The sequence below is a fragment of the Bufo bufo genome, chromosome 3 (genome assembly GCF_905171765.1).
Source record: "Bufo bufo chromosome 3, aBufBuf1.1, whole genome shotgun sequence".
Taxonomy (NCBI): domain Eukaryota; kingdom Metazoa; phylum Chordata; class Amphibia; order Anura; family Bufonidae; genus Bufo; species Bufo bufo.
This window is the reverse complement of record NC_053391.1, coordinates 508,787,485-508,811,342: the sequence shown is the minus strand read 5'-3', so window position 1 is coordinate 508,811,342 and position 23,858 is coordinate 508,787,485. Positions and strand designations below refer to the sequence as shown.

General features: G+C 44.9%; 1 protein-coding gene across 1 annotated transcript in view; it reads left to right on the top strand.

Moving 5' to 3' along the window:
- LOC120993876 (E3 ubiquitin-protein ligase MYCBP2-like) overlaps positions 1-23,858 on the top strand; it is a 58,213-nt gene that overhangs the window by 18,071 nt on the left and 16,284 nt on the right. Inside the window, exons 14-24 of the mRNA XM_040422347.1 lie at positions 820-938; positions 2,519-2,606; positions 4,718-4,767; positions 5,274-5,446; positions 5,541-5,685; positions 6,822-7,034; positions 13,501-13,556; positions 14,608-14,723; positions 16,802-16,899; positions 19,406-19,522; positions 20,024-20,164. Of these exons, the coding sequence (XP_040278281.1) occupies positions 820-938; positions 2,519-2,606; positions 4,718-4,767; positions 5,274-5,446; positions 5,541-5,685; positions 6,822-7,034; positions 13,501-13,556; positions 14,608-14,723; positions 16,802-16,899; positions 19,406-19,522; positions 20,024-20,164 (1,316 nt within the window). The remainder of the gene's footprint in view (positions 1-819; positions 939-2,518; positions 2,607-4,717; positions 4,768-5,273; positions 5,447-5,540; positions 5,686-6,821; positions 7,035-13,500; positions 13,557-14,607; positions 14,724-16,801; positions 16,900-19,405; positions 19,523-20,023; positions 20,165-23,858) is intronic.

Sequence of the window (23,858 nt, the reverse complement as noted above, 5' to 3'; positions counted from 1 at the left end):
ATGCTTGTGGGGTGTTTTGTGGCCGTTTCCTGCTTTCGTCTTAGCGATCATGTGGTTGCTGGGGTCAAATTGATGATAAAAAATGTCACCCAAGAATCTTGTATGAACACAAAGTAAAAACAATGCCGAAGCGAAGAGGATGAAGACGGGGTGAGTATGTCAGGATTTGTTTAAGCATTCCCCTTCCGTTACACTGGGGGTTTTCTGTCGGAGTTTTCCTCATCTTTATTCTTCTGCAACAGGTCAGATACTACCGTCTTCAATAGCGGAGTCTTTGTGCTGTCGCTAGATGCTGCATGCAACAAGCCATGCGTACTTTGGTGGTGCTCTAGACCACTTTATTACCACCTTGCTTTATCACCAGATGTCATGTTTGACAAGCCCACTATATATTGGCGTCAGTATTACTCCTTTTCAAGGGCAAAGTAATTGAACGGTCATTAGATACTGTTTCTGAAAGGCCTATCCAATTTCACGTGCATGGACCCCTATAGTTGGGGTAACTGAACTGCTGATGGTTCTATCCAGCTCCGATGGGCCCTGGGCAAGCTCATTACTCCCTTCTCTCCGTGGAGTATTTGTACTGTTGCTATAAATCTTGATAATGTCGGGCGCCACGCAGTCACATACTACTCGGGCAGTCGTGTGCCAGGCATCTGTATTAGCCCCATAACAGGTGAGGTAATTACTTTCGCTTGCTGCATGTTTGCCTGTGGTCTGTATAGAACTTCAAACGCCGCAGTTCATTAGAATTGTAAATATATGTTGTAAAACTCAGAATCTACTGTTTAACACGATTTTCGATATATATTTTTTCAGGAAATGAGGCTTTGTTCTCTCTTGAAACTGCATCGGACTATGTTAAAGATGAAAAGGCCTGTTTTTACGGCTTCAAGTGTTTTGCTATTGGATATGAATTTAGTCCAGGAACTGATGAGGTCAGTTTGTCTTCATTTCTTTAGCATTGTTTGTAAATATCTGGAATATTGCTTCAAAGTTATCAAAATTTCGGATGTTATTAAAAGGGGGTGTCCCAGAAATCTGCTGCAGGTCAATGTGTCCTACAGCTCCCTGCACAGCGATGGCTGGGGTTAAAGGGGTTATCCGAGTTAACTTAATTTCTCTCTATGGCTTTATTTCCCCTATACATTAGTTTTCCTAAATAACTTGCAGTACCTATCTTGTGCCGTTTCTCTGCTACACTAAACAGTCATGTGACTGCCCACGTCATCAGCTGTGACGTTCCGTTTACATGGAGCTCTCTGCTTGTCGGAGTGACTAAGCCATGTAAACGGAACGTCATCAGCCTTGGCCACGCCCCCACCTCTCTGGATTACAGTCCGTGCGGCTGTGAGTTGATCGCGCATGCGCGATCCTCACTTGTGCCACGGCTACCTCAAAGTTCCTCCCTGCGGCTAATAGGTGATCGCATATGCGCGATCATCAGGCCAGGCAAAACCAGCAATAGCTTGGGGCCCCGAACTGGTTGGGGCCCCGAGCTGGCTAAGCAGAGTAAAAGTCAGAAGATCCAATGGTATAAAATATTCTATCCCCCAGGCGTTCCCAGGGTGACGGGGACGCTTGCCTGGTTAGAATATACCATCGGATCTGAGTTTTTCGAGCTCAGTGAGATCGTAAAAAAACTCAAATCCGATGGTATATTCTAACCCCCAAGCGTTCCCATGGTGACAGGGACGCTTGCCTGGGGGTTAGAATATACAGGGCGCTGTAGTGAGCTCTTTACTTGCATTCTTAGCTCTGTACTCCGGTAATAGCAGAGCAGGCAGTTCGGGGGGCGGCGCTCACTCACTGTCACTGACGTCACGCGCCTGCTCCTCCCACTAGGCGGAGCAGGCGCGTGACGTCAGTGAATGAACGCTGCCTGCTGTTGTTACCGGAGCTCAGCCAAAGTAAGAGTCAGAGACTCAGAGATTTCAAAATAATAAGAAAATAGCTCTGCATTGAGAAATGAAGTGACTGATTAGTACTGCTGCTGTGAGCGTCGGGGAGGGGGATCTGTGGATGGCACTGTAGGGGGATCTGTGGTCTGTGGATGGCAGGCAGTGCCATCCACAGATCCCCCTACAGTGCCATCCACAGATCCCCCCTCCCCTAAACAGTGCCATCCACACAGATCTCCCCCCTAAACAGTGCCATCCACAGATCCCCTCCCACAAATATTCATGAGGGAGAGATGAGTCATTGTTGTTACTGCTGCATGTAAACACAGCAATAACAGAACCTAGAAAAGGTGTAAAGATCGTTGTTTTTTTAAAAAAATCAAGCTTGACTAATGTATATGTATATCCTGATTAATTTTGTTAGGTTTTATTTTTTTTCCCATAACTCGGATAACCCCTTTAATCTTTTGAAGGAGCAGCCATGCTTTACTAGGGCCATGGCTCTTCCATTCTGAGGGTCCTTAGAGTGGATGGAATGGTTTTTCACTGCATATTATTGGATATAATGTTCACCATAATTCAGTTGATGTTGAGATAATTATTCTTTTTCTTTTTAGGGGATCATTCAGCTGGAGAAGGAGTTGGCCAACCTGGGAGGCATATGCGCCGCTGCCTTAATGAAAAAAGATCTTGCTCTCCCAATTGGTAAGATAAACACAATAGCCTGACAACGTGCCTGAAGGTTTTAAAAATACAACTATTAAATGGGTTTTCCAGGCAACATGATTTATATTAAAGCTACATATCATATTGTGAAAAAAGTGTGCCTCATGGATCCCCCGCTGCTCCCGTTCTAACAGTTCCCGGTCCTCTGCCCCTCTCTAGCTTCACTGTGACAAATGTAGCTGTTATTGGAGGGTTTTTTTTCTTCTTTTTTAATAGCATAATGAACAATTAAGCTATTATTTTTTTTTTTTCCAAGGAAAACCCCTTTAATTTATTGGATGCTTTTTAAAAGGGTTTTGAAGCAACATCAGCGGAGATGCTGGGTGTCAGACCCCCCACCGATCAAATATGGATGACCTATGCTGAGGATAGGTCTTCATTATATATTGCTGCACAAACCCTTTAACGAACTAAAATAGTAGATGCAGTGCACCCACTGTACAGAACCTCTGCTGCCCTGTTTGCCACTTTGGTTGCCCCGTGGAAGTAAAGTGCCAGCGATGCTATAGGCTCTCCTGCAATCAGCAGTGATGCTAAAGCAGAGTTTGAGGTTCTCTGCTCTAATTGGCTCTATGCCTGCTGTACATTCCTACATGTAAGGTGCCCCTCTTGTGCCAGGGGCATTGTGGGTCACAGATTTTACTACTGAATTGGATGAACCACAATACCATATTCCGTGAAGTCCCTTTTGACAAATTACAGGCTGTCAGCTCAAAAGGAGACCTCACATAACCGGAAGCAGGGTCACGTGATCGTCAGAACAGAGGCCAGACTGAAAATAGTCTTCTGCGTTGTCGGCAAATACATTGCTCTTTTTAGCCGACAGGACAACCCCTTTAACTGTGGGTCGCGTAAAACCTGCCTGCTGTGATTTTTTGATTAATTTTTTTAATTTGTCCAAACCAAAACTAAATGGTGTCATGGTCACTGGTTGTTACACTTGCGACTCTGGGTCCAGGGTTCCACTCCAATCAAGAACAACGTCTGCCTCGAGTTGAAAGTCCATTTTGGATGCGTTTACTCCTTTTGTACCAAAGAAGTGATTTTAATTGCTTCTTATAAAAATGGCCTGGTCATGTGTTTGACATTGAGAATTATGACTGGGATCTCCAGGGAGTGATGGGAGTGATGACAACCGGCGTACAATGCTGCGGAATGTGTTGGCGTTATATAAAGAGCAGGAATTAGGCCTCATGCACACAGCCATTTTTTGTGGATTGCACGCAGACCCATATTAGGCTACTTTCACACTTGCATTTTGTGCGCGTCTGTCATGGATGGATCCGTTCAGATAATACAACCTGCCTAATCTGCATCCATTCAGAACGGATCCGTTTGTATGATCTTAAACATAGCCAAGACGGATCCGTCTTGAACACCATTGAAAGTCAATGGATCTGTCCCCATTGACTTACATTGTGTGCCAGGACGGACATTTTGGCTCAGTTTATTCAGACGGACACCAAAACGCTGCAGGCAGCGTTTTGGTGTCCGTCTCCAAAGCGGAATGGAGACAGATCTGATGCATTCTGAGCGGATCCTTCTCCATTCAGAATGCATTAGAATGCAAGCTGATCCGTTTTGGACCGCTTGTGAGAGCCCTGAACAGATCTCGCAAACGGAAAGCCAAAACGCGAGTGTAGACTTATCTGTGTGCTGTCCATATCTGGGCGGCTGTTCTGCGATTTATAGAACATGTCCTATTCTTAACCATTTTACAGACCAGAATAGCCGGTTCTAGCCGACAAATGTGGCATGCACACCCAGTCTGCGGTTTGTATACTGCAAAATGGATATGAATGTGTGCATTTTGGCATTTTCCCATAGAAAGGACACTTGCATGACTTTTCTGGACCCATTTTCCTGTTTTCTTTAGAAATAAAGCTGTTCATATAACAAACCAAGGATATGTTTTTGTTGCTGAAATAAAGAACAGTTTTGCAGAATATTTGATTCCACTTGCACCACGCTCTGGATGAAAAGTGATGAATGCTGATGCTTTTGTGTCTCCTCTCCAAGATATGAGTAAAGTTTAGCACAGATGCTCTATCTTTGTACATTAATACATATAACTTATTTTTCTGAAATAGGGAGTGAATTGGAGGAAGACCTAGAAATTGTTGAAGAGGCAGCCTTGCAGGTAAAATACTGTATATTATAACCAACGTACAGACGGTTTTTGCTTTGTAATTTAAGTTCCGTATCTGGAGAAGTAGGCTAATTCCATATTCAACAGAAAAAAAGATATTTTATTCTTTAGTATTCAAAATATTTTAAAATGGCAATAGAATTCACATCAATAATATCTTGTTTCTGAAGTTGAAAATCTGTACATCTCAAAGATGAAGTGGTAGATGGGCAGATTGAGTATAAATATACTGTTCATTGAAATCCTTCCTCATTTTTGATCGTCTTGTTCATAAGAAGATGGGACAACCTGCTTTGGTGCTGGCTGTTAAGCCTTAGGGTGGTGTCACATGTGGCATTTTGTGGCAGTTTTTCATTCAGGTTTTTTTTTTTGCCAAAGTTTAAAGTGGGTTGGAAGGAAATGTGAAATTCTTCTAAATGCTGGATTCACCACTGATTTTGGCACAAAAATCCTGTGTGAGACACACCACCGTTATAGTGCTATATTTCTCAAATTAGGTGTGCAAAACGCATTCTGGGATTCTGGGCAAGGGCCTTGCTCTGTCACATTCTCCAACCATTCTGGAGGCCTTAGAGGGAAATCTACCACTGCAAATACAAAGCAATGAGCAGTCCTTTTTAGAAGACTTCATCACATGTGTGCCTGGATCAAGTGGTGGAAGACTGGCAAGGTACTGCTACAAGTTTGTTTCTATTTCTTTAAATCTTGACTGGTGATTCACTTCAGTCTCATCTACTTCTATTAACTATTATTTGCATCATTAGGTGGCTTCAACCAGACTCCTATGCTGACCCACAGAAGACTTCATTAATTCTTAATAAAGATGATATCCGATGTGGTTGGCCCACTACCATAACAGTACAAACAAAAGATCAATATGGGGATGTTGTTCATGTCCCAAATATGAAGGTATGTTGAATGTAAAACCTTTCTTTCCACATTATGAGGGAGTTATTGGCAATACATTTCTTCATTGAACTGGTTTTCAATGTTGAAATATAACTTTAAAGGGAATGTCACTTCAGCAAATAGCATTTATTATGTAGAGGAAGTTAATACAAGACACTTACTAATGTATTGTGATTGTCCATATTGCCTCCTTTCCATTACATTATACACTGCTCGTTTCCATGGTTATGACCACCCTGCAATCCATCAGTGGTAGTTGTGCTTGCATTCTATAGGAAAAAACACAAGCCTATGTGTGGTCCCAGCCACCGATGCTGGATTACAGGCCAATCGTATATTGCAATGAAAAATTTAATCCATCCAGCAAAGGAGGTAATATGAACAATACATTAGTTAGTGCCTGGTATTAATGTTCTCTACATGATAAATGCCATTTGCTTAAAAAGAACCTGTCACCTCCCAAAACCATCCCAAGCCGCCAGCAGTACCTGCGCGTAGCTTCAATTCACAGTAACCACGCCCCTTCCCCGCCCCTTTGCTTTGACTGACAGACGGCTGTTCGGCAAAGGCAGCCAAACTCTCGTGCATAAGCGCTGTCAGTCACAGCGAAGGGGCGGGGAAAGGGGCGTGGTTACCGTGACTTGAAGCAAGGAGGCCGCTGCCTACGTGACTTCAAGCATGTGCGGACAAGCGCGCCGGGCAGGGGGTAAAACAAAGTTTTCAGTACTTTTGCTGCATCTGCCTTCAGGAAGAAAGGCATCATCAGAAACACGCTGCTGGCTACTCTCAGGTACTGCTGGCGGCTTGGGATGGTTTTGGGTGGTGACAGGTTCCCTTTAAGCGAGACAACCCCCTTTAAGTAAATATTAATTAGTCTGAAAGTGGTACAGTTGCAGCAGCTCTAAGTATTCTAACAAAAATTTTCAGTTTTTTATGATGTGGAAAATGAATTTCTGATTCTGTTAGACTTGATACTTTTGGGTTTTGCTAAATAAAACGTGTAATTAAAAAGTGATAGAAAAGAGAAGCAAATGATTTACAGTGTGAAGTTTTTGTATAGACTTTAACTGTGAATATGTCATTCAGGAGAGGCGTTTCACATCACTGCCTTTCTATCTGCGCCCTGTCTACTTTAGGTGGAAGTGAAAGCTGTCCCTGTGTCACAGAAGAAGACTTCCCTGCAGCAAGAGCAAATAAAAAAACTTCCCCGGATACCAGGCAGCCCATCGTCTTCTGCATCCTCTGTCACGGATATGACTTTTGGTGGCCTTGCATCGCCTAAGCTTGATGCTTCCTATGAACCCATGATTGTGAAGGAAGCACGTTACATTGCAATCACAATGATGAAGGTATGGATATTGTTTGAAATCTCTTTTTATTGATCAAATAAACAAAGATCATCACATAATGTAAGTGTAATATAGCGTGCATCACATCACAGTCACCGTTAGATATACAGCATCAAAGGCAATGCCTAACAATACAAGCTAGGATGTGACCACCGCTAGTCTAGAGCTAAATGGCCCTTAAAGCGATCGATCTTACAGTGCAATTATACACAATATAACAACAGTTACATGTCAATAATGGGAGGGGAAGAACAAGGCCCAAACATTGTGTCAACCCTAAGTATTATGTAAATCGCTCATTACGGTAATGGATGCAAGACTGTTCATATTATCTATAATATGGTACAAACATATATTGAGTGTATGTCATCTCAAATCTTATTCAGAGTCCCATTGCTGGGAGTTGAGAAGATCTGACCTATATTTTAACCAAGGTTGCCATAACTGCAAAAATCTGTCTCTGCTGTGATATGTCCAACCTATCAATTCCTCCATTTGGCACATCTAGTGGACCCTTTCACGCCACATCCCTAGTGATAGTGGATCGGTTGATCTCCACTTTACTGGGATCAAAAGTTTTGCGGCCATGAGTAACTGCGTGGCTAAGTTGTTTTTCCCCGGACGAAAGTCTGGAGTAGGTAGCCAAAGCAAGATCAGCTGGGCTGAGAGTTTCAGGGTCATTGTGCAAATTATATTAATAGCAGACTCAATACCTTCCCAGTAGGGTCTGATGACCGGGCAGGACCACCAGATGTGTGACAGGGAGCCAGTGGCGGTAGAACATCTCCAGCAAATATCTGTGGAAAGTATCCTGATTTTAAAAATGTACTCGGGCGTTCTATACCACCGCAGCGCAGTCTTAACTGAGTTCTCCTGAATTTTTATACACTTAGAGAAGCCATGCGAAGATTTTTGAATCCACTTAATATCAGCTTCATCAAACTTAAGTTGGAGCTCTTTTTCCCACTCTGCTACCCATGGTGGCACATTAGAGTCCCTTGCGCATAGAATCTGTCTATAAATGAGCGTGGTACATTTATGGGGTAGACTAGGTAGTAAAACATAATTCTCCAACCACGTCGGATCAGGGGTTGGGATGAACTTAGAGGCCAGAAACTGTCTACAGATACTCTCAAAATCATTTCTCTGGATGAAATCTTTGTCAGGGGCTGGGTCACCTGAGAGGGCAGTGTAGAAGTCAGATGAGGTTTGGAACCTTTTCATGTCTCCTATTTTATGATGTGAAAGTGCTAGCCATATATCTGATGGAGACTTAATTTGTGGGAACATGAGTGTAGGGATAACTGAAATAGGAGCCAGTGGGGATATCTTACCCTGGGCCGAGGCTAAAGCCATAGCCTTATGACATATATTGAGCATTCCCTTGGTTAGCTCACTCTCTACCTTGGGTCCCTCCCCTGTCCTCCCAGGTGTCCATAATCTGTGAAAAGATTCCTTACCCAACAGGGCCAATTCTAAATCAATATACATACAGTTCGTTTCTTGTCTGGTCAATTTAAGCCATCTCTCCAAACTGATAGCCCGTATATAGGTCGATAGATCAGGCAACGAGATACCCCCATTTTTCCTTCTACGAGAAAGAAGGCGAAAGGACATTCTAGGGCGGCCCTTATCCCATAAGTATTTGCTCATGGTAGATTGCAATTTATTAATGAAGTTAGCTGGTATTGAGTTGGGGAGGGCTCTTAAGGTGTACATAATCAACGGCAGAATATAAGTGGTGAGGACATTTTTCCTGCCTAGCCAGGTCAGGAAAGGAGAGCTGCTCTTAGTGAGAACAGAGGTGACCTTGGCAAGCAGTGGGGGAAAGTTAAGTCTGAACAACAGCTTGGGATCCATCGGTATCATTACTCCTAAATATTTTATTGCTTGAGTAGGCCATTTGAATGGTGTGAGGGCTTTGACTTTATTACGCAAAGCGGTCGAAAGGGAAACTCCCAGGGCCTCCGACTTATCAAGATTAATCTTGAAATTTGATATAACCCCAAAGGAATCGAAAATCTGCATTACCTCCGGTAGAGCCTCTTCAGGATTAGTCATCAAAAGCAGCAAATCATCCTCGAAGGCGGCCATCTTGTGGGTGTAATTGCTTATTTTCACTCCTTTAATCAGGGGGGATTGTCGGAACTTAAGAAGAAGCGTCTCTAGGGTGAGCACAAATAAAGTAGGGGACAAAGAGCATCCCTGCCGCGTGCCATTTCTAATTTGGAAGGCGTTCGATAGGGTGCCGTTAACTAGTACTCTCGCAGATGGTGCAGAGTATAAAGTATAAATAGCCCCAATGAAGTTTCCCGGGAAACCAAAGGCATCTAATACCTTACTCATATAGGCCCAGCTGACCCTATCGAACGCCTTCTCCGCATCCGTGCCTAGTAGTACAAGAGGGGATCTAAATTTGATGGAGTGAGTGATCGCATGAATTACTCTACTGACATTGTCTACCCTCCCTACCTGCAACAAATCCCACCTGTTCTTCGCCCACAAGCCCAGAAAGCAGCCCAGCTATCCTGCTATTAAGCAATTTGGCCCACCACTTCAAATCAGTATTCAATAATGAGATCGGCCTATAACTGCCGCATGTCTCCTTATCCTTTCCTTCTTTGTGAATGATCGTTATATGTGCCTCCTGGGCTTGTGGGGTCAAGGAACCACCCGTGAGGAGGAGATTGCATGTATCAACAAAGTGCGGGATTAAAATATCTTTATACTTTTTATAATAAGAGATTGGGAACCCATCAGGCCCGGGGCTTTTACCTGTAGGGATAGACATTAGGACCTTACCCACTTCTTCTATTGTAAATGGCTGCAGCAGCCGATGTGTATCGTCTGTTGAGAGTTTCGGAATGTTGATGGATTTGAGAAAATCCGACGTGCGCTCCTCAATTTGTTGAGCATTAAGGGGTACTGGGAGGCTATACAGATTCGAATAAAAGGAGCAAAACTCCTGGGCAATCGCTGGGGTGTTGATAAGTCGGGGGCCCGAGGCTGACTTAATAGCCTGGATAAAGGACCTATTCCTTTGGCCCTTAATTAGGCTGGATACCAACTTGGAACCTCTATTACCGTGGAGATATTGCTTAAAGCGCAGCGTCTTCAAGGCCCCTGCTGCTCTAATGTTCAAAAGGTCAGTGATCTTATGTCTTAAGCACTTAAGTGACAACAAGACCTCATCCGTCCTAGTTTTTTTATGAAGGGTTTCAAGTGTGGAGATTTGCTGTAATAGGGAATCTAGTTGTTTTTGCCTACGCTTTTTGGCGCTGGATCCCAAGCTGATGAGCTCCCCTCTGACTACAACTTTATGGGCTTCCCAAAGTGATGTCCCATTAGCGAGGTTCCCAGTATTTTCTTGAAAATAATTTTTGAGACATATCTCAACTGCCTTCCTATGGGACTCTTCTTCCAGGAGCGTCTCATTCAATCTCCAGACCCAGGACCTCGGAGGCAGGGCGCTGATCCTCACCCCCACACTCACAGGCGCATGGTCAGAAATGACTATGTTCCCCATCTTTGCCTCAGAAACCGAGGACAGCAGATGGTTAGCAACAAAAATATAATCCAGGCGCTGATATGAATTATGCGCCTGTGAGTGGAAGGTGTAATCCTTTTCCTCAGGATGGAGGAGGCGCCAGACGTCCGAGACCCCCAAGTCTCTGAGAGCAATAAGTAATCTCCTCAGCTGCCTTCTTGAGATAGGGCGGCCTATGGAGGTCGAGTCTCAGAGGATCAAGCGTGAGATTAAGGTCTCCCCCTATGATGATGTATCCTTCTCTGAACGCTTTAAGAGTCTCTAGGGTGTGTAGCAGCCAAGTGATCTGTCCACTATTAGGAGCGTACAAATTCACTAAAGTGTATTTAGTGTTAGCTATTTTACCTTTTAAAAATAAAAAGCGACCATCAGGGTCAGCTAACTTGGCTTCTAAAGAAAATGGGACCTTCTGACCTAGGGCAATAGAAACACCTCTAGCAGCTGAGGAGTAGGATGCATGATGCCAAACCGCAAAATGTTTATTAACTCTTTTGGGGATATGTAAATGCCTAAAATGGGTCTCTTGCAGGAAGACTAAATCTGCACCTTCTTTCCGGAGCATATGATAGATCTGACTCCTTTTCTGTGGGGTGTTCATACCATTTACATTGAGAGACAATACCTTTTAGATCAGTCATTAAAAACCAAAGTTAACCTGAGCAGAAGGTCTAAATGACCAGGAGAGGGCGACACAGGGCAACAAATGGAACAAAAAATACATGAACAAAACATCTGATGAAAAGGGTAACGGGGCAGTTACTAAGTAAGTAATAACTACCTGAGGGGTTATAAACCCCGACTGGGGGGAAATTAGTGTGTAAACACCCTTGAGCCAGGCCTCACACACTAAGCCCAATAAAGAGAACATAGGACAGCAGGCATATACAGACATTCTACAATATAAGGACACTGTATTTTTACCAGTCTCACTAAGTTATTGCACAGTGTCAGCATCATAGGAGCAAATGGAGACAGGGCAAAAGAGCTCTTCGGACTATCAGCCGTGAGCGACCAGACATTAAACATTGCATTACCTATGACGGCCTGTTAATGGAGCACATAATGAGACAGGATATGAAGGCAAGGGAAGGGGGAAAAGAGTTATGAGGGAGAAAGCGGGAGAGGTTAGGATTGAACAGACATAAAATAAGGAAAGTGGGCTGAAAAGGCAAACAATAGTGACACTGAGGGATCAATCAGACAGTCAAGATAGAACCTGAATCCTACAAGGCTGAAGCATAGTGATCTCAAAGATCCCTTTTATGGCGAGTTCTGGAATCTCAATTCAGACACGTCCTGAAGGGTTAAGGAAATCTTTTCTTCGGAGATTTCTTCTTTTGCGCCAGGCGCCATTCCTCTGCCTGCGGTAGGTTTGGAAGGTCTAATGTCGGGTTGCACGGGAGCCATGACTGAATGTCCAGAGCTTCTGATCCCAATGCCTCCCATATAGGCAGCAAATCCTCCGGGAGTCTTACTGTATATTGCTTCCCTCCTATGGCGGTGCTGAGGCCAAAAGGGAACAGCCATCTTACTGGTAGTTTCTTTTCTCTTAGGAGCGCGGTCAAAGGGCGCAAGTTCCTGCGCTTGGCTAGTGTGCTCGCCGCCAGATCCTGGAATAATTGCACTTTATGACCGTCCAAAGAGGGGTCTCCTTTCTCCCTTGACGCTTTCAGGAGAGCTGCAGTATCTAGAAAGTTCATTAGAGCACAAACAACGTCTCTGGGCGGCTCACCCACCGCCGGCTTGGGCCTAAGAGCTCTGTGTGCCCTTTCTATAACGATGGCGGCAGCTCGTTCTTCACCCACGAGGGATGCAAACAGGGAACGCACTGCATCGGTCAAATCTTCAGCCTGAACCGCTTCAGGTATTCCCCTCAAACGTACATTTTTCCTCCGCCCTCTGTTTTCCTGGTCCTCCAGGTTCAGGAAAGCAGTATTGATCATCTTAGACATCGTCGTCAAGTGATTGTGAATTCCCGCTTCTCGCTGGACTAACAGGTCCTGGCTTTCTTCCAGGCTTTCTACCCTGTGGCCGAGCTGTTGGAATTCGGCCTTAATGTCTGATAGCTCCTTCATGACCGGGCTAAGAGCCTGCGTCAGCGACTGCTGAAGGAAGCTTTGAGTTAGGGGCAGGGAGTCCGGCTTACCTCTGCTGTAAACTTCAGCGTCTGAGCTGTCGGCTCCCTCCCGTTCAGAGAAGTTTCGCGCCTCTCGCGCCATCTTGCCTCCATCAGGGTGCGATGTGGATCGCCTGTTGAGAAACTTGTTCAGGTCTCCCTGGGTCTTTTTAGCCTTTGCAGTGGCCCCTGAGGCACCCTCTTTGTCTCTGAGGGTTTTCCCCATCTTTAGGACCCGTGTCCGCTGATTAAATCGATTAAAGCTGGGCTAGCTGTGTGGAGCTCTGGTGAAGTCGACCTACACCATGGCTTGCTGGCTCCGCCCCCCCAAGGTATGGATATTGGATGAGCCATGCTTCTAGAGGACCTGTCCACGTTGACGTGACTTTTTTAGTAAATACTTTTATTCCCCATTAAATTCTGGAGCATCTCTTCTTTTAACTGTGTTCTGCTGTCCCTCTGGTATTCTTGCTAGAAACTTAGGAGTAAACTGACAACCACATGTTACCTGTTGAGTCTCTGCACAGTCTGACAATGTACAGGCAGAGCAGTCCGTATCAGACTGTGTAGGGACACGTTCCTTTTGACCAGGGCAATTGTAACACCAAGTTGTCAATGTGAATAAAGACTTATAACATGATGTTTGTTATGGTGTACAATAAGTGACTACATGTCCCAACAATAGCATGAATATCGGTATCTACACAAAGAAAAAGTGTAAAAGATCTGAACAGAATACTGACTTGTGTGAAAGTGCCTAACTGTACATGTTTAAGGAATATCTTTTTTTTTCTATATTTCAGGCTTATGAAAGTTACTCATTTGAAGAACTTCGCTATGCCTCACCAATGCCCAAAAGGTAGGCATCTGGCAAATAACCCCTCTCACTCCTTTTCTGCAGTTAGAAATATAATATTGAATCCAGCATGGCATCCATGCAAAAAAAATAAAAGTACACGTTACATGGTCTGCTGAATCCACGCCTGACATAGATCTGTAGGGCCTGGAGCCTATAAAGGTTTATTACAAGTTCACGAAGCCTATACATGTGCAGTACAGAATATTGAGTTTAGATGTTCTCATTCTAGTTACCGGTACTTGTTAAAATTGAAATGTGTGAGTCTTGATTACTGACAAAAAATGTGTGCCTCAGGGTTGCCTTTTTATTGTGACCACATAAATTGGATAACCCCATGCTGTCTGATGTAAAGTAACAATTTCAGTATTTTTTTATTGCATTATATTTTCTGGGCTTTAAAGGGAATGGGTCAGCTGCACTGTGCTGCCCTCATTGAGGGCATAGTGTACTGACAGACCCGCTGAATTCAGGGGTCCGTCCCTTCTGTGATGGCATTCAGTACTTTTATAGTAGTGACCTGCCGAAGCCACAGGAAAGAAACCCAGCAATATACACAGAGATGTTATCTATGATTGCAGTTCTGCTTGTGATAGTAGTGAGATGACTACTGGAAAGTGATCTGTACAGAACAGGAATTGTCCGCTTATCATTTAGTGGCCAGTGTGGAAACGTCAGGATTTTATAAAAAAAAATTAAATATACAGTGGCATGAAAAATGTAAAAACATGGCAATGCTTTAAAATGTTTAATGTAAAAAAGTTGATTCAAACAATAGATAATTTTTGAATGCCACTACAGTCAATCGGTGGTCTGAGCGGCCATGTGATGTACATGCTAGCTTCACCGCTGAGACCAGTGATTGGCTGCACTGGTCACATGGATGTAGGGCACCATTGGTGATCACCGGAGCGACAGATTTTTATTAGCTGAAATGTTTTTTATTTCCTGCATCTAGCGTTTTGTTTTTTCAATGCACCGTTGCTGCTATTCTACACATTATGTTTTGGTGTAAATGCTTTCTATAATGTGTGACTTATTTCCTTCTTAATAGGCCAAGTGAAAATATGTTAATTAGAGTCAACAATGATGGTACCTATTGTGCAAACTGGACTCCTGGTGCCGTCGGCCTTTATACGATACATGTTACCATAGATGGAATAGAGATTGGTAATGTACTATCTCTTATACATTAGTTAGTGCTTGGTATTAATGTTCTCTACATGACATTTCAGATTAGTTTGTTCATTCCATCAGACAAAAATGGAGAAGGTCTCACACAAACATGTCCGACAAATCTTCAATTTATACAGGTGTCTGGATATTTTTCAGACACAATAAAGTCCAAATGACTCCATCGTCACACTTTACCATTTGATCTCTGACCTTATGTCGAACAAAATGGAGGGGTGGATAATTGCTGTCCCTCAAGCAGGGAGATCTAGTACTGGCTCCAGCGGTTCATGTGATGCTGTGCTGAGGCATAGTGGGATTGATAGCATATCACAAAGAAAGCAAAAGCAGAGTGAAATCTAAAATTCAAGATGGTGTCCGATCAGACGAAAACAGGAGGGGAGGGAGCTCAGTATACCTAAAAAAGTTTAGAACTTGATAGATAATCAGTTGGGGTGCAATGATATAAAGTTGTTACCGCTGAAGGTAGTCTTCCAAGTTTCAATAACTGTATAAGGCCCCTTTCACACGAGCGAGTATTCCGCGCAGGTGCAATGCGTGATGCGAACGCATTGCGCTCGCATGTATTCCGGACCCATTCATTTTAATGGGGCTGTGTACGTGTGCGTTGGTTTTCACGCATCACTTCTGCGTTGCGTGAAAATCGAAGCATGTTCTATATTCTGCGATTTTTCACACAAGCTGGCCCCATGGAAGTGTATGAAGCTGCATGAAAATCGCATCCGCAAGCAAATGCGATGCGTTTTTCACGGATGGTTGCTAAGAGATGTTTGTATACATTCAGTTTTTTATCACGCGTGTGCAAAATGCATTAAATTGCATTGCACCCGCGCAATAACTGAACGCGATCGCAGACCAGACTGAATGAACTTGTTTGCGAAATCGCAAATTTTTCACTGGACGCATTCGCAACGCATCCAGACCTAATCCGCTCACTCTCGTCTGCAAGGGTCCTAACCATGGCATTCATTACAGCCAATTTTTTTTTGTCAAGTGACCACTGTACTCCAAAGGATAACTGTACAAAAAGTTGCAGTTAGGCTCTAGCCTTAAAGGGGTTGGTCAATTTGCAGTGTAATTGGTCAAAATGCCATATACAGTCATGTATGTGCCATACAAGCATACATAACTGTATGCTGTCTCCCAGCTGTCCTAATAGAGGCTCCAGTTGCCCCGGTGTAAGTGAGCTAAACATACATACCTGTCATTCTCCGCTCTGTGTGCAAGATGGCGGCAACTGCTTCCTCTAGCTGCTCCTGGGTGCCTTCTATTCTGAACAGATGCTGAATGGTAAATGGACATGTCTGCATGTGCAAATAGAGGCAGCAGAATCCCCTGTATCTGCACGTGTCCATTTGCTGTTCAGCATCTGCGCAGCATAGAAGTTACCCATCAGCAGCCAGAGAAAGAGGTGACCTCCGTCTTGCAGCCTATGGAGGATGGTAGATGGGTATGTTTACATTACCGGGCAGCTGGGGGACAGCATACAGTCATGCATTCTTGTATCAAGCATACATGCCCAGTTACATTGGAAATTGTACGACCCCTTTAAGCTTTTCAGGAAGCCGTGAAGGGGTTTTCTGCTTTCCACTGAAATTTTAGAAATCCTACACACTGTTGTGTTATGGCAACAGAAGTACTAAAACTCTTCAGGGATGACCTTAATCCGCACTGTGCCCATGGGTAAGGCATGTAAAGAAAGCACTGTATCCGAAGCTTCCCAGTATGTCTGCGTCATCTTCTACCCAGCAACCAGAAGTGGCCATGCAGTTACAGATAGAGGATAATTCTGCAGCTTGTATCTGCGCCTGCGCTAAACATCTTCAGCATCTGCGCAGTAGAGGATGCAGCCACCGCCATGTTGAATAGTTGTGGACACAGAGGTTTACTACACATGTGCAGCAGGGCACTTCACTGTGCAGACAAAAGTAACTCCTAAAGCTTTTCAGTGTTTCTTAGGCCATGACACATTGCTGTATGACATTTTTGAAATTTTAGTATTTTACTGGCATTTTATATGCTAATTGTAAGCATGTTTTATGTTTCTTATACAGATGCAGGTCTAGAAGTCAAAGTAAAAGACCCACCAAAAGGAATGATACCACCTGGGACACAATTGGTAAAACCAAAAGCAGAGCCTCAACCTAACAAGGTAGAATGTTTCTGTGCTTTAACAGGGTTTTCCGGGCAATATTTGATCGATGGGGGTCCAACCACTCGGCGCCCCCTCTCCCCTGCCGATCAGCTGTATGAATAGAAGGCATGCGCACCGTGTCTGCTATGTAGACAGAGATAGGAAACGGCGCACACCTTCTCTTCATACAGTTGATTGGCGTGGGTGCCAGGTGACCCCTGCTGATCTGATATTAATCACATATCCTGATGATAGGTCATTAATATGAAAAGCCTGGATAACACCTTTTAAGCTTGGCTAACCCAGTTCTATGTTAACTCTGATGTTTGAATAATTAACTTGGAAATATTCTTTTTTGCTACGGTAGTCCATTTTTACAGAGCATTGTTTACTGGAGCCACTGTTTTATTAGTATAAGAAAATGCTGCCACGCGACCAAGTTCTCTCTCTCAAGTTCATATTTTCCCACTGAGATTCTATCATTTGCCCAGGATAAATTTTAAAAAGGAAAAGATGAAAAAAGAATGCTGATTATTGAACGTCAAGTTATTTTTTGTTTCAGGATAATATTTTGTATTTATTTGTTTTAGTTTTTTTTATTAACAGTAACTATTCATTATCAAAAATGCAGCTTTTTTCTGAAAGATTTGACATAAAAGATATCCTGTACTTAAAACAAACCACAGTAGGAATTGGATTTTTATTTTTGTTTCTTTCAAAAACAGCCTAAATGCTGTGCGCCATGTGTTTCATCTCTTGTTTGTGGCATGTTTCAAACAAAATGTCTTCTCGATGTATGCTGCTTAGTGTTTGGGAACCATAACAAATCCTGTTGATGTTTAGTTAGGGGTACCTGGTAGTGTTCAGAGGTTGTCCTTCAAATAGGTCCTCAATATTGGATCGGTGAGGGTCTGACTTATGGCACCCCCAGCCAATCAGCTACTGCGCATAGTCAAGTGCTGTAGCTTCCTCCTCGTCCTGGAATGTCATGTCTTTTGGTCACCTGGCCTTTCTTTAGCTCAATACCATTTAAAAGGGTGATCAATATCTGATTGGTGGGGTACGACACCTGGGCACCCTACCAATGAGTTATGTGAGAAGACATCAGTGCTTGTAGGCACTGTTATATAGATTATGGTTTCTATTCTGTGTGTTGTAATATCGTCACCCACTGTGCTGGGTGTGATGTCCTCCTTTTTGGGGTTATCAAAGTGCCCACCCACTTCTGTGAGTGCCGCTGCAATCTCCCTGGTTACCAAGCACAGTGCCGTACATTGTATAGCGGCTGTGCTTAGTATCCATTCACTTTAATAGATGCTGAGCTGCTCTTAGGCCCCGTGAGCAATGCACATGTCCTCACTGGCCTAGGTAAAACCGAAAAGGGCGCGGGGCTCACAGGAGTGCCGGTGCCTTCTCAAACAGCTGATCGGCAGGGGTGCCCACCCTTTACATACTGATGACCTATGCAGAGGATAGGTAATCAGTATTAAAATCTCAGAAAACCCCTTTAAGTGAATGAGCTGCAATACTAAGAACTGCCCTTACACAATGTACAACTCTGTTAGTATTTAAGGAAGAACGATGCAATGCAACAGCTGATTAGCATGGCTGCCAGGAGTCAGACCCTAACTGATCTGTTCTTGATGACCTGTCCTGAGGGTAGGTTGTCAGTATTTACCTCACGGACAACCCCTTTAAAGGCTGTTACAACAGAAGGACAACAAACCGATGTCATAAATTGCATAACTGACTTTTCTGTCTTTCTTTTATAGTGGGTCACACACAGGAGACTACATTTTCATTCGCTTTAGGGCTCATGCACACGACCGTATGTATTTTGCTGTCCGCAAAAAAAACTGATCCTCAAAAAATTCGGATGACGTCCGTGTGCATTTCGTTTTTTACGGAACAGCTGGCCCCTAATAGAACATTCCTGTCCTTGTCTGTTATGCAGACATTAATAGGACATGTTCTATTTTTATTGCGGAACAGAAATACAGGCATACGGAAACAAAATGTTTCTTTTTTTGTGGACCCATTGAAATAAATGGTTCCGCATAAAAAATCGGAACGGACACGGAAAGAAAATACGTTTTGTGTGCATGAGCCATGCAGGGATTGCCATAAGAGAGCATACACTCGCCTATTTCACCTAGCGCCGCTGCTTCAATTTTTCCCCTATGGCTTTTTTGTTTGAATGCAGCAATGATGACCTGTATACGCCACATGACCGCTGCAGCCAGTCACTGCCTTTATCGATCATATTCTCTGTTCTGGAGAGGCCAGTGACTGGCTGCAGCAGTGTCTGGGGTATACTGGAACGTCATCGCTGCAGCATGAAGTATTGGAATGGCAGTGGGTGCCTGGGGGGACATTTTTTCATTGTATGGACAACTGCTTTGGTTAAACTTTTTAGGGTGTAGGGAAGTGACTTTTTGGGCTGAATATTCCCTTTTGACTATTTTAGGCTTTGTTTTTATTGTGCTTAGGTTTTCTCTCTTTGCTGTCTACCTCTGCTTCATAGGTTCGCAAATTTGTCGCCAAGGACAGTGCAGGGCTTCGCATTCGTAGCCACCCCTCCCTTCAGAGTGAGCAGATAGGCATAGTGAAAGTCAATGGAACCATCGCTTTTGTTGACGAGGTAATTCCTTAGACATTTTTGGTAATGATGTTTTCTTTATCATGGCCAACTATCATACTTTATTGGCCACTTGCATTGCATAGCACTTTAAAGCTAATGTCTTCAGTAACTTACAGTAACACTGCAGTAGGCAGATGTGTTTTCAGATAAAGCATCACATGTTCATTATAAAGTTTTTTTTATTCCTGTACGTTACCATATTTCTATTATATAACTTTATGCATAACTTTTCTGACTTGTCCCATAGTGTCAGACACTGCCAGTCTTGCTTGCTTATGTTCTTTTCTGATCATTTGAGCATTGTCCCATATTTTATCACTAGTCACGCCCTTCAATACACTTTTGTACCACTGGTGATGCATGTGGCATAGACTCCCCCTGCGCACACACTTGTGCTTCACACCTGCCACTGGCATTTTAGAAAGAGCCATGTTGGACTTGCTAACCAAAAAGTAGTTACAGGAGAGCATGGCTCGCTATTGTTGCTTGTTTCCCATCTAGATCCACAATGATGATGGTGTGTGGCTGAGGCTGAATGATGAGACAATAAAGAAGTATGTTCCTAACATGAATGGTTACAATGAAGCTTGGTGCCTGTCTTTTAATCAACATCTCGGCAAGAGTCTCCTGGCTCCTGTTGATGTAAGTAAAAGGCACCCTTATCAAAGTGCTGTAGCGGCTCCTCTGTACACTGATAGTTTTAAGAAATTTAATTGCTTTATGATTTTTGGTATCTGAGAATATGGATCGTAATTTATTAATGTTGCATAGATATCCTCTTATGAGAACAGCTGTTTGTATAGATATGTATTGCCTGCTTGAACATCGGTAAGGAATGATCACTTCATCACAGTACCACCCTGCTTGTTTTACTCCAATGCTTTTGTTGATTGTGTCCTCTTTATTTTATACTGCAAATATATCTGCACTCAAAACGCTAAAAGGACCCTTAACGTGAAATGCACACCTTCATCTCCATTGGCATAGAAACTCCATAACCCTGTGGACTAACGCAGCCACCCTGAGAGCATTTTAGTTGTCGAGTATCATAGCTTGATATTGTCCCTGATGGTGGCCAAAAATGCAGTCACACTTCTTCTCGTCAACACCCTCCCCGTCTCTTATAGCTGCCTGCAGGATATTGCTGTCTGTCATGTATGCAGGCCACCCCTATATGCTGCATTTCCAGGGATTTTGATAGTGTCTGCTAAAACGTACTTTCTCGCCCATTTCTTTGGGGGACACAGGACACCTTGGGTATAGCTCAACTCCCTAGGAGGCGTGACACTAAGTGAAAACTGTTAAGCCCCTCCTCCAGCAGCTATCCCCTCAACCTGGAGAGAGAGACTACCAGTTTTTGCTTAGTGTCCAAGGAGGCAAGACACTCCCTGCTCATGCAGGGTTCGATCTTTCTCCTTTTATTTTTTATTTTATTTTTCTGTTTTGTTCGCAGAGATAACAGAGACGCCTGGACCTCTCTGTTTCTCCCGGGGTCGAGGTGCGCCAGTGCCGGCAATCCGCATTGCTGCCTCCCCCACAGAAGACAAGGAGGACCAGGGCAGCCCAGCTTCCCTGCATCCCGCCAGCGTAAGGGTCCCCCAGACGATAAGCCCCTCTCCAGCTTCCTGCCACTGCGGTGCCAGTTGCTGAAGGGGCAACCCTGCTGGAATGGACAGAGGGTGAAGACATCAGAATGGTGAGTGACTGCTCCAGCCCTATTCCAGCACCCCCCTCCCTCCACCCCAGTGGAAAATCTCACCAATGACCCCACACACCTCTTAACCCTCTGAAAGATTAATCTCTGCCCCCATGAGTCAGGGACCTCATTTGCCCTCCCTAACACCTTTATTGAGGGCACCCCAGTCTCTGCAGTACGGGCAGCAGCCGGCACACCCCTTCACTGCCGGCCGACATTGCGGCCGCTCTGTGCGGCGGCCGGTGCACAAGACACTCCAGGCACTTCCCTTACCCTGTGGCGGCGGTGCAGCCCATCTTAGGATTCCACCGATCATCAGAGGGCCTCTGGTTGTCCGGCCCTTCTTGTTCAACGCCGGCCGTGGAACTTCGCCGCCTGGCGCCTTAGTTTGTTTGAATCGCGCGCAAAACTCAGTGCGATCGTCGGGGGTGCGGGGCTTCGTATCCAGCGCTCCTCAAATCCCTCCCAGCACAGTATGCACCGCTGAAGCCTGTCGCCACCGCTGCTGTCTCTTGCCCTCACTCCTGACGCATCTGGACCTGCAGGATCCTCTGGCTGTCCCTCCTGCTGATACTTCCTCACTCCTGTGGTCTCTGGGTCTGGTAGGACTGTTAACCCCTTCCTAGCTCCAGTGGCCCTAGCCTGCCTTTTAGGCCCCTCACTTGCCTACCCAACTTCACCAACATGTCCGATCCCACTAGGGCCCCTAAACCCTGGTACCATGCCTGTACCTCCTGTAAGGAATTTTCCCTCCTGTATGTGTTTCCACCCCTCCCCCTTCTGCCTCGGGTTCTTCGGAAGATCGCGTCAGAGGGCGTTCCCACGATCCTGGTGGCTCCGGATTGGCCTCACCGATCTTGGTACGCCGACCTGATGCTACTCATGGGAGACGTGCCTTGGCCGCTGCCTCTAAGAGAAGACCTTCTTTCTCAAGGGCCGATCTTCAACCAGCATTTACAGTCGCTGCGTTTAACGGCGTGGCTGTTGAGACCGCAGTCTTGACGCAACTGGGTTTTTCTGCGGATGTGGTTCGCACCATGATCCGCACACGGAAGCCGGCCTCGTCCAGGATTTATTACCGGACTTGGCGATCTTACCTAGGATTCTGTGAGAATCTGGATGTTCATCCTCTTCGTTTTTCCCTCCCCACGGTCCTGTCCTTTTTACAGTCTGGCCTGGACCCTTAAAGGGTCAGGTCTTGGCGCTGTCCATCCTCTTCCAGCGTCCTTTGGCCCCTCTCGGGCCTGTCAAAACCTTCATCCAGGGAGTTGCTCACTCTGTTCCTCTGTATCCCTCTCCCTTTCTGCCCTGGGACCTAATGTTGTGCTCTCGGCGCTCCAAGCCTCCCCCTTCGAGCCGTTACGAAAGGTCTCTATTCGCCTTTTGTCCTGCAAAGTCATGTTCCTTGTGGCCATCATGTCTCTCCGACGGGTGTCTGAAATGGCAGCGGGTGTCTCTTGTACTGAGCCCCTTTTGGTCTTCCACCAGGATAAGGCTGTTCTCCGTCCGGTCCCTTCCTTCCTCCCGAAGGTGGTCTCCGCCTTTCATCTCAACTAGGACATCGTCCTCCCTTCCCTTTGTCTGTCTCCTTCTCACCCTCGAGAACGGGAGCTTCATCGCCTAGATGTCGTTAGGGCCCTGAAGATTTACCTGGAGATCACCGATCCCTTTCGGCGCACAGACTTTTTTTTTTTTTTTCTGGAAGGTCCGCACAGTGGGTTGGCGACGTCCAGGGTGTCTATTGCCCGCTTCATCAAGATGGCTATTGCTGAGGCTTACCGCGCCAAGGGCAAGGAGCCGCCTTTTGGTGTTACCGCTCATTCTACCAGAGCGGTTGGTGCCTCTTGGGCTCAGAGGCATCGGGCTTCGGCTGAACTGTGCAAGGCGGCCACCTGGTCTTCCTTGCACACCTTCACCAAGTTCTACAGGGTGAACACCTATGCATCGGCGGATGCTGCTTTGGGCCGCCTGGTCTTGCAAGCAGCGGTTTCTTGATACCTCTTGTGCTTTCACCTCGGTCTGTGGTCCCTCCCCTCTTGGACTGCTCTCGAACGTCCCAAGGTTTTTCGGTGTCACCCAAGGAAATGGGCGAGAAAACGAGATTTTTGTATAACTTACCAGTAAAATCTTTCTTGCTCTTCCTTGGGGGGACACAGCACCCACCCATTGTTCTGGTTCTACAGGTTACGGTTTAGTTGCCCCTGTCGGGTAGTTGACTTGTTTGGTTCCACATGGTTGGTCATTGCCTTTTTTTTCACTACTTGGGGCACGCAACTGGTAGTCTCTCTCTCCAGGCTGAGGGTATAGCTGCTGGAGGAGGGGCTTAACAGTTTTCACTTAGTGTCACGCTTCCTAGGGAGTTGAGCTATACCCAAGGTTTCCTGTGTCCCCCAAGGAAGAGCGAAAAAGAGATTTTACTGGTAAGTTATACAAAAATCTCGTTTTTGTTCTATTGTTTTGGCGGTCTTTGTTGAACACAATATTTTACAGTTGCATATTCTTCATAACAAGTTCAGTGGAGATATGATGATAAACTGACGATACACATTACGTCACTTCGAGTAGATGGCAGTATGTGTGCTCAAATTTATTGCCATTTTAGAGGAGTATGATTATTTGACATACTGTAGCTGATCATGT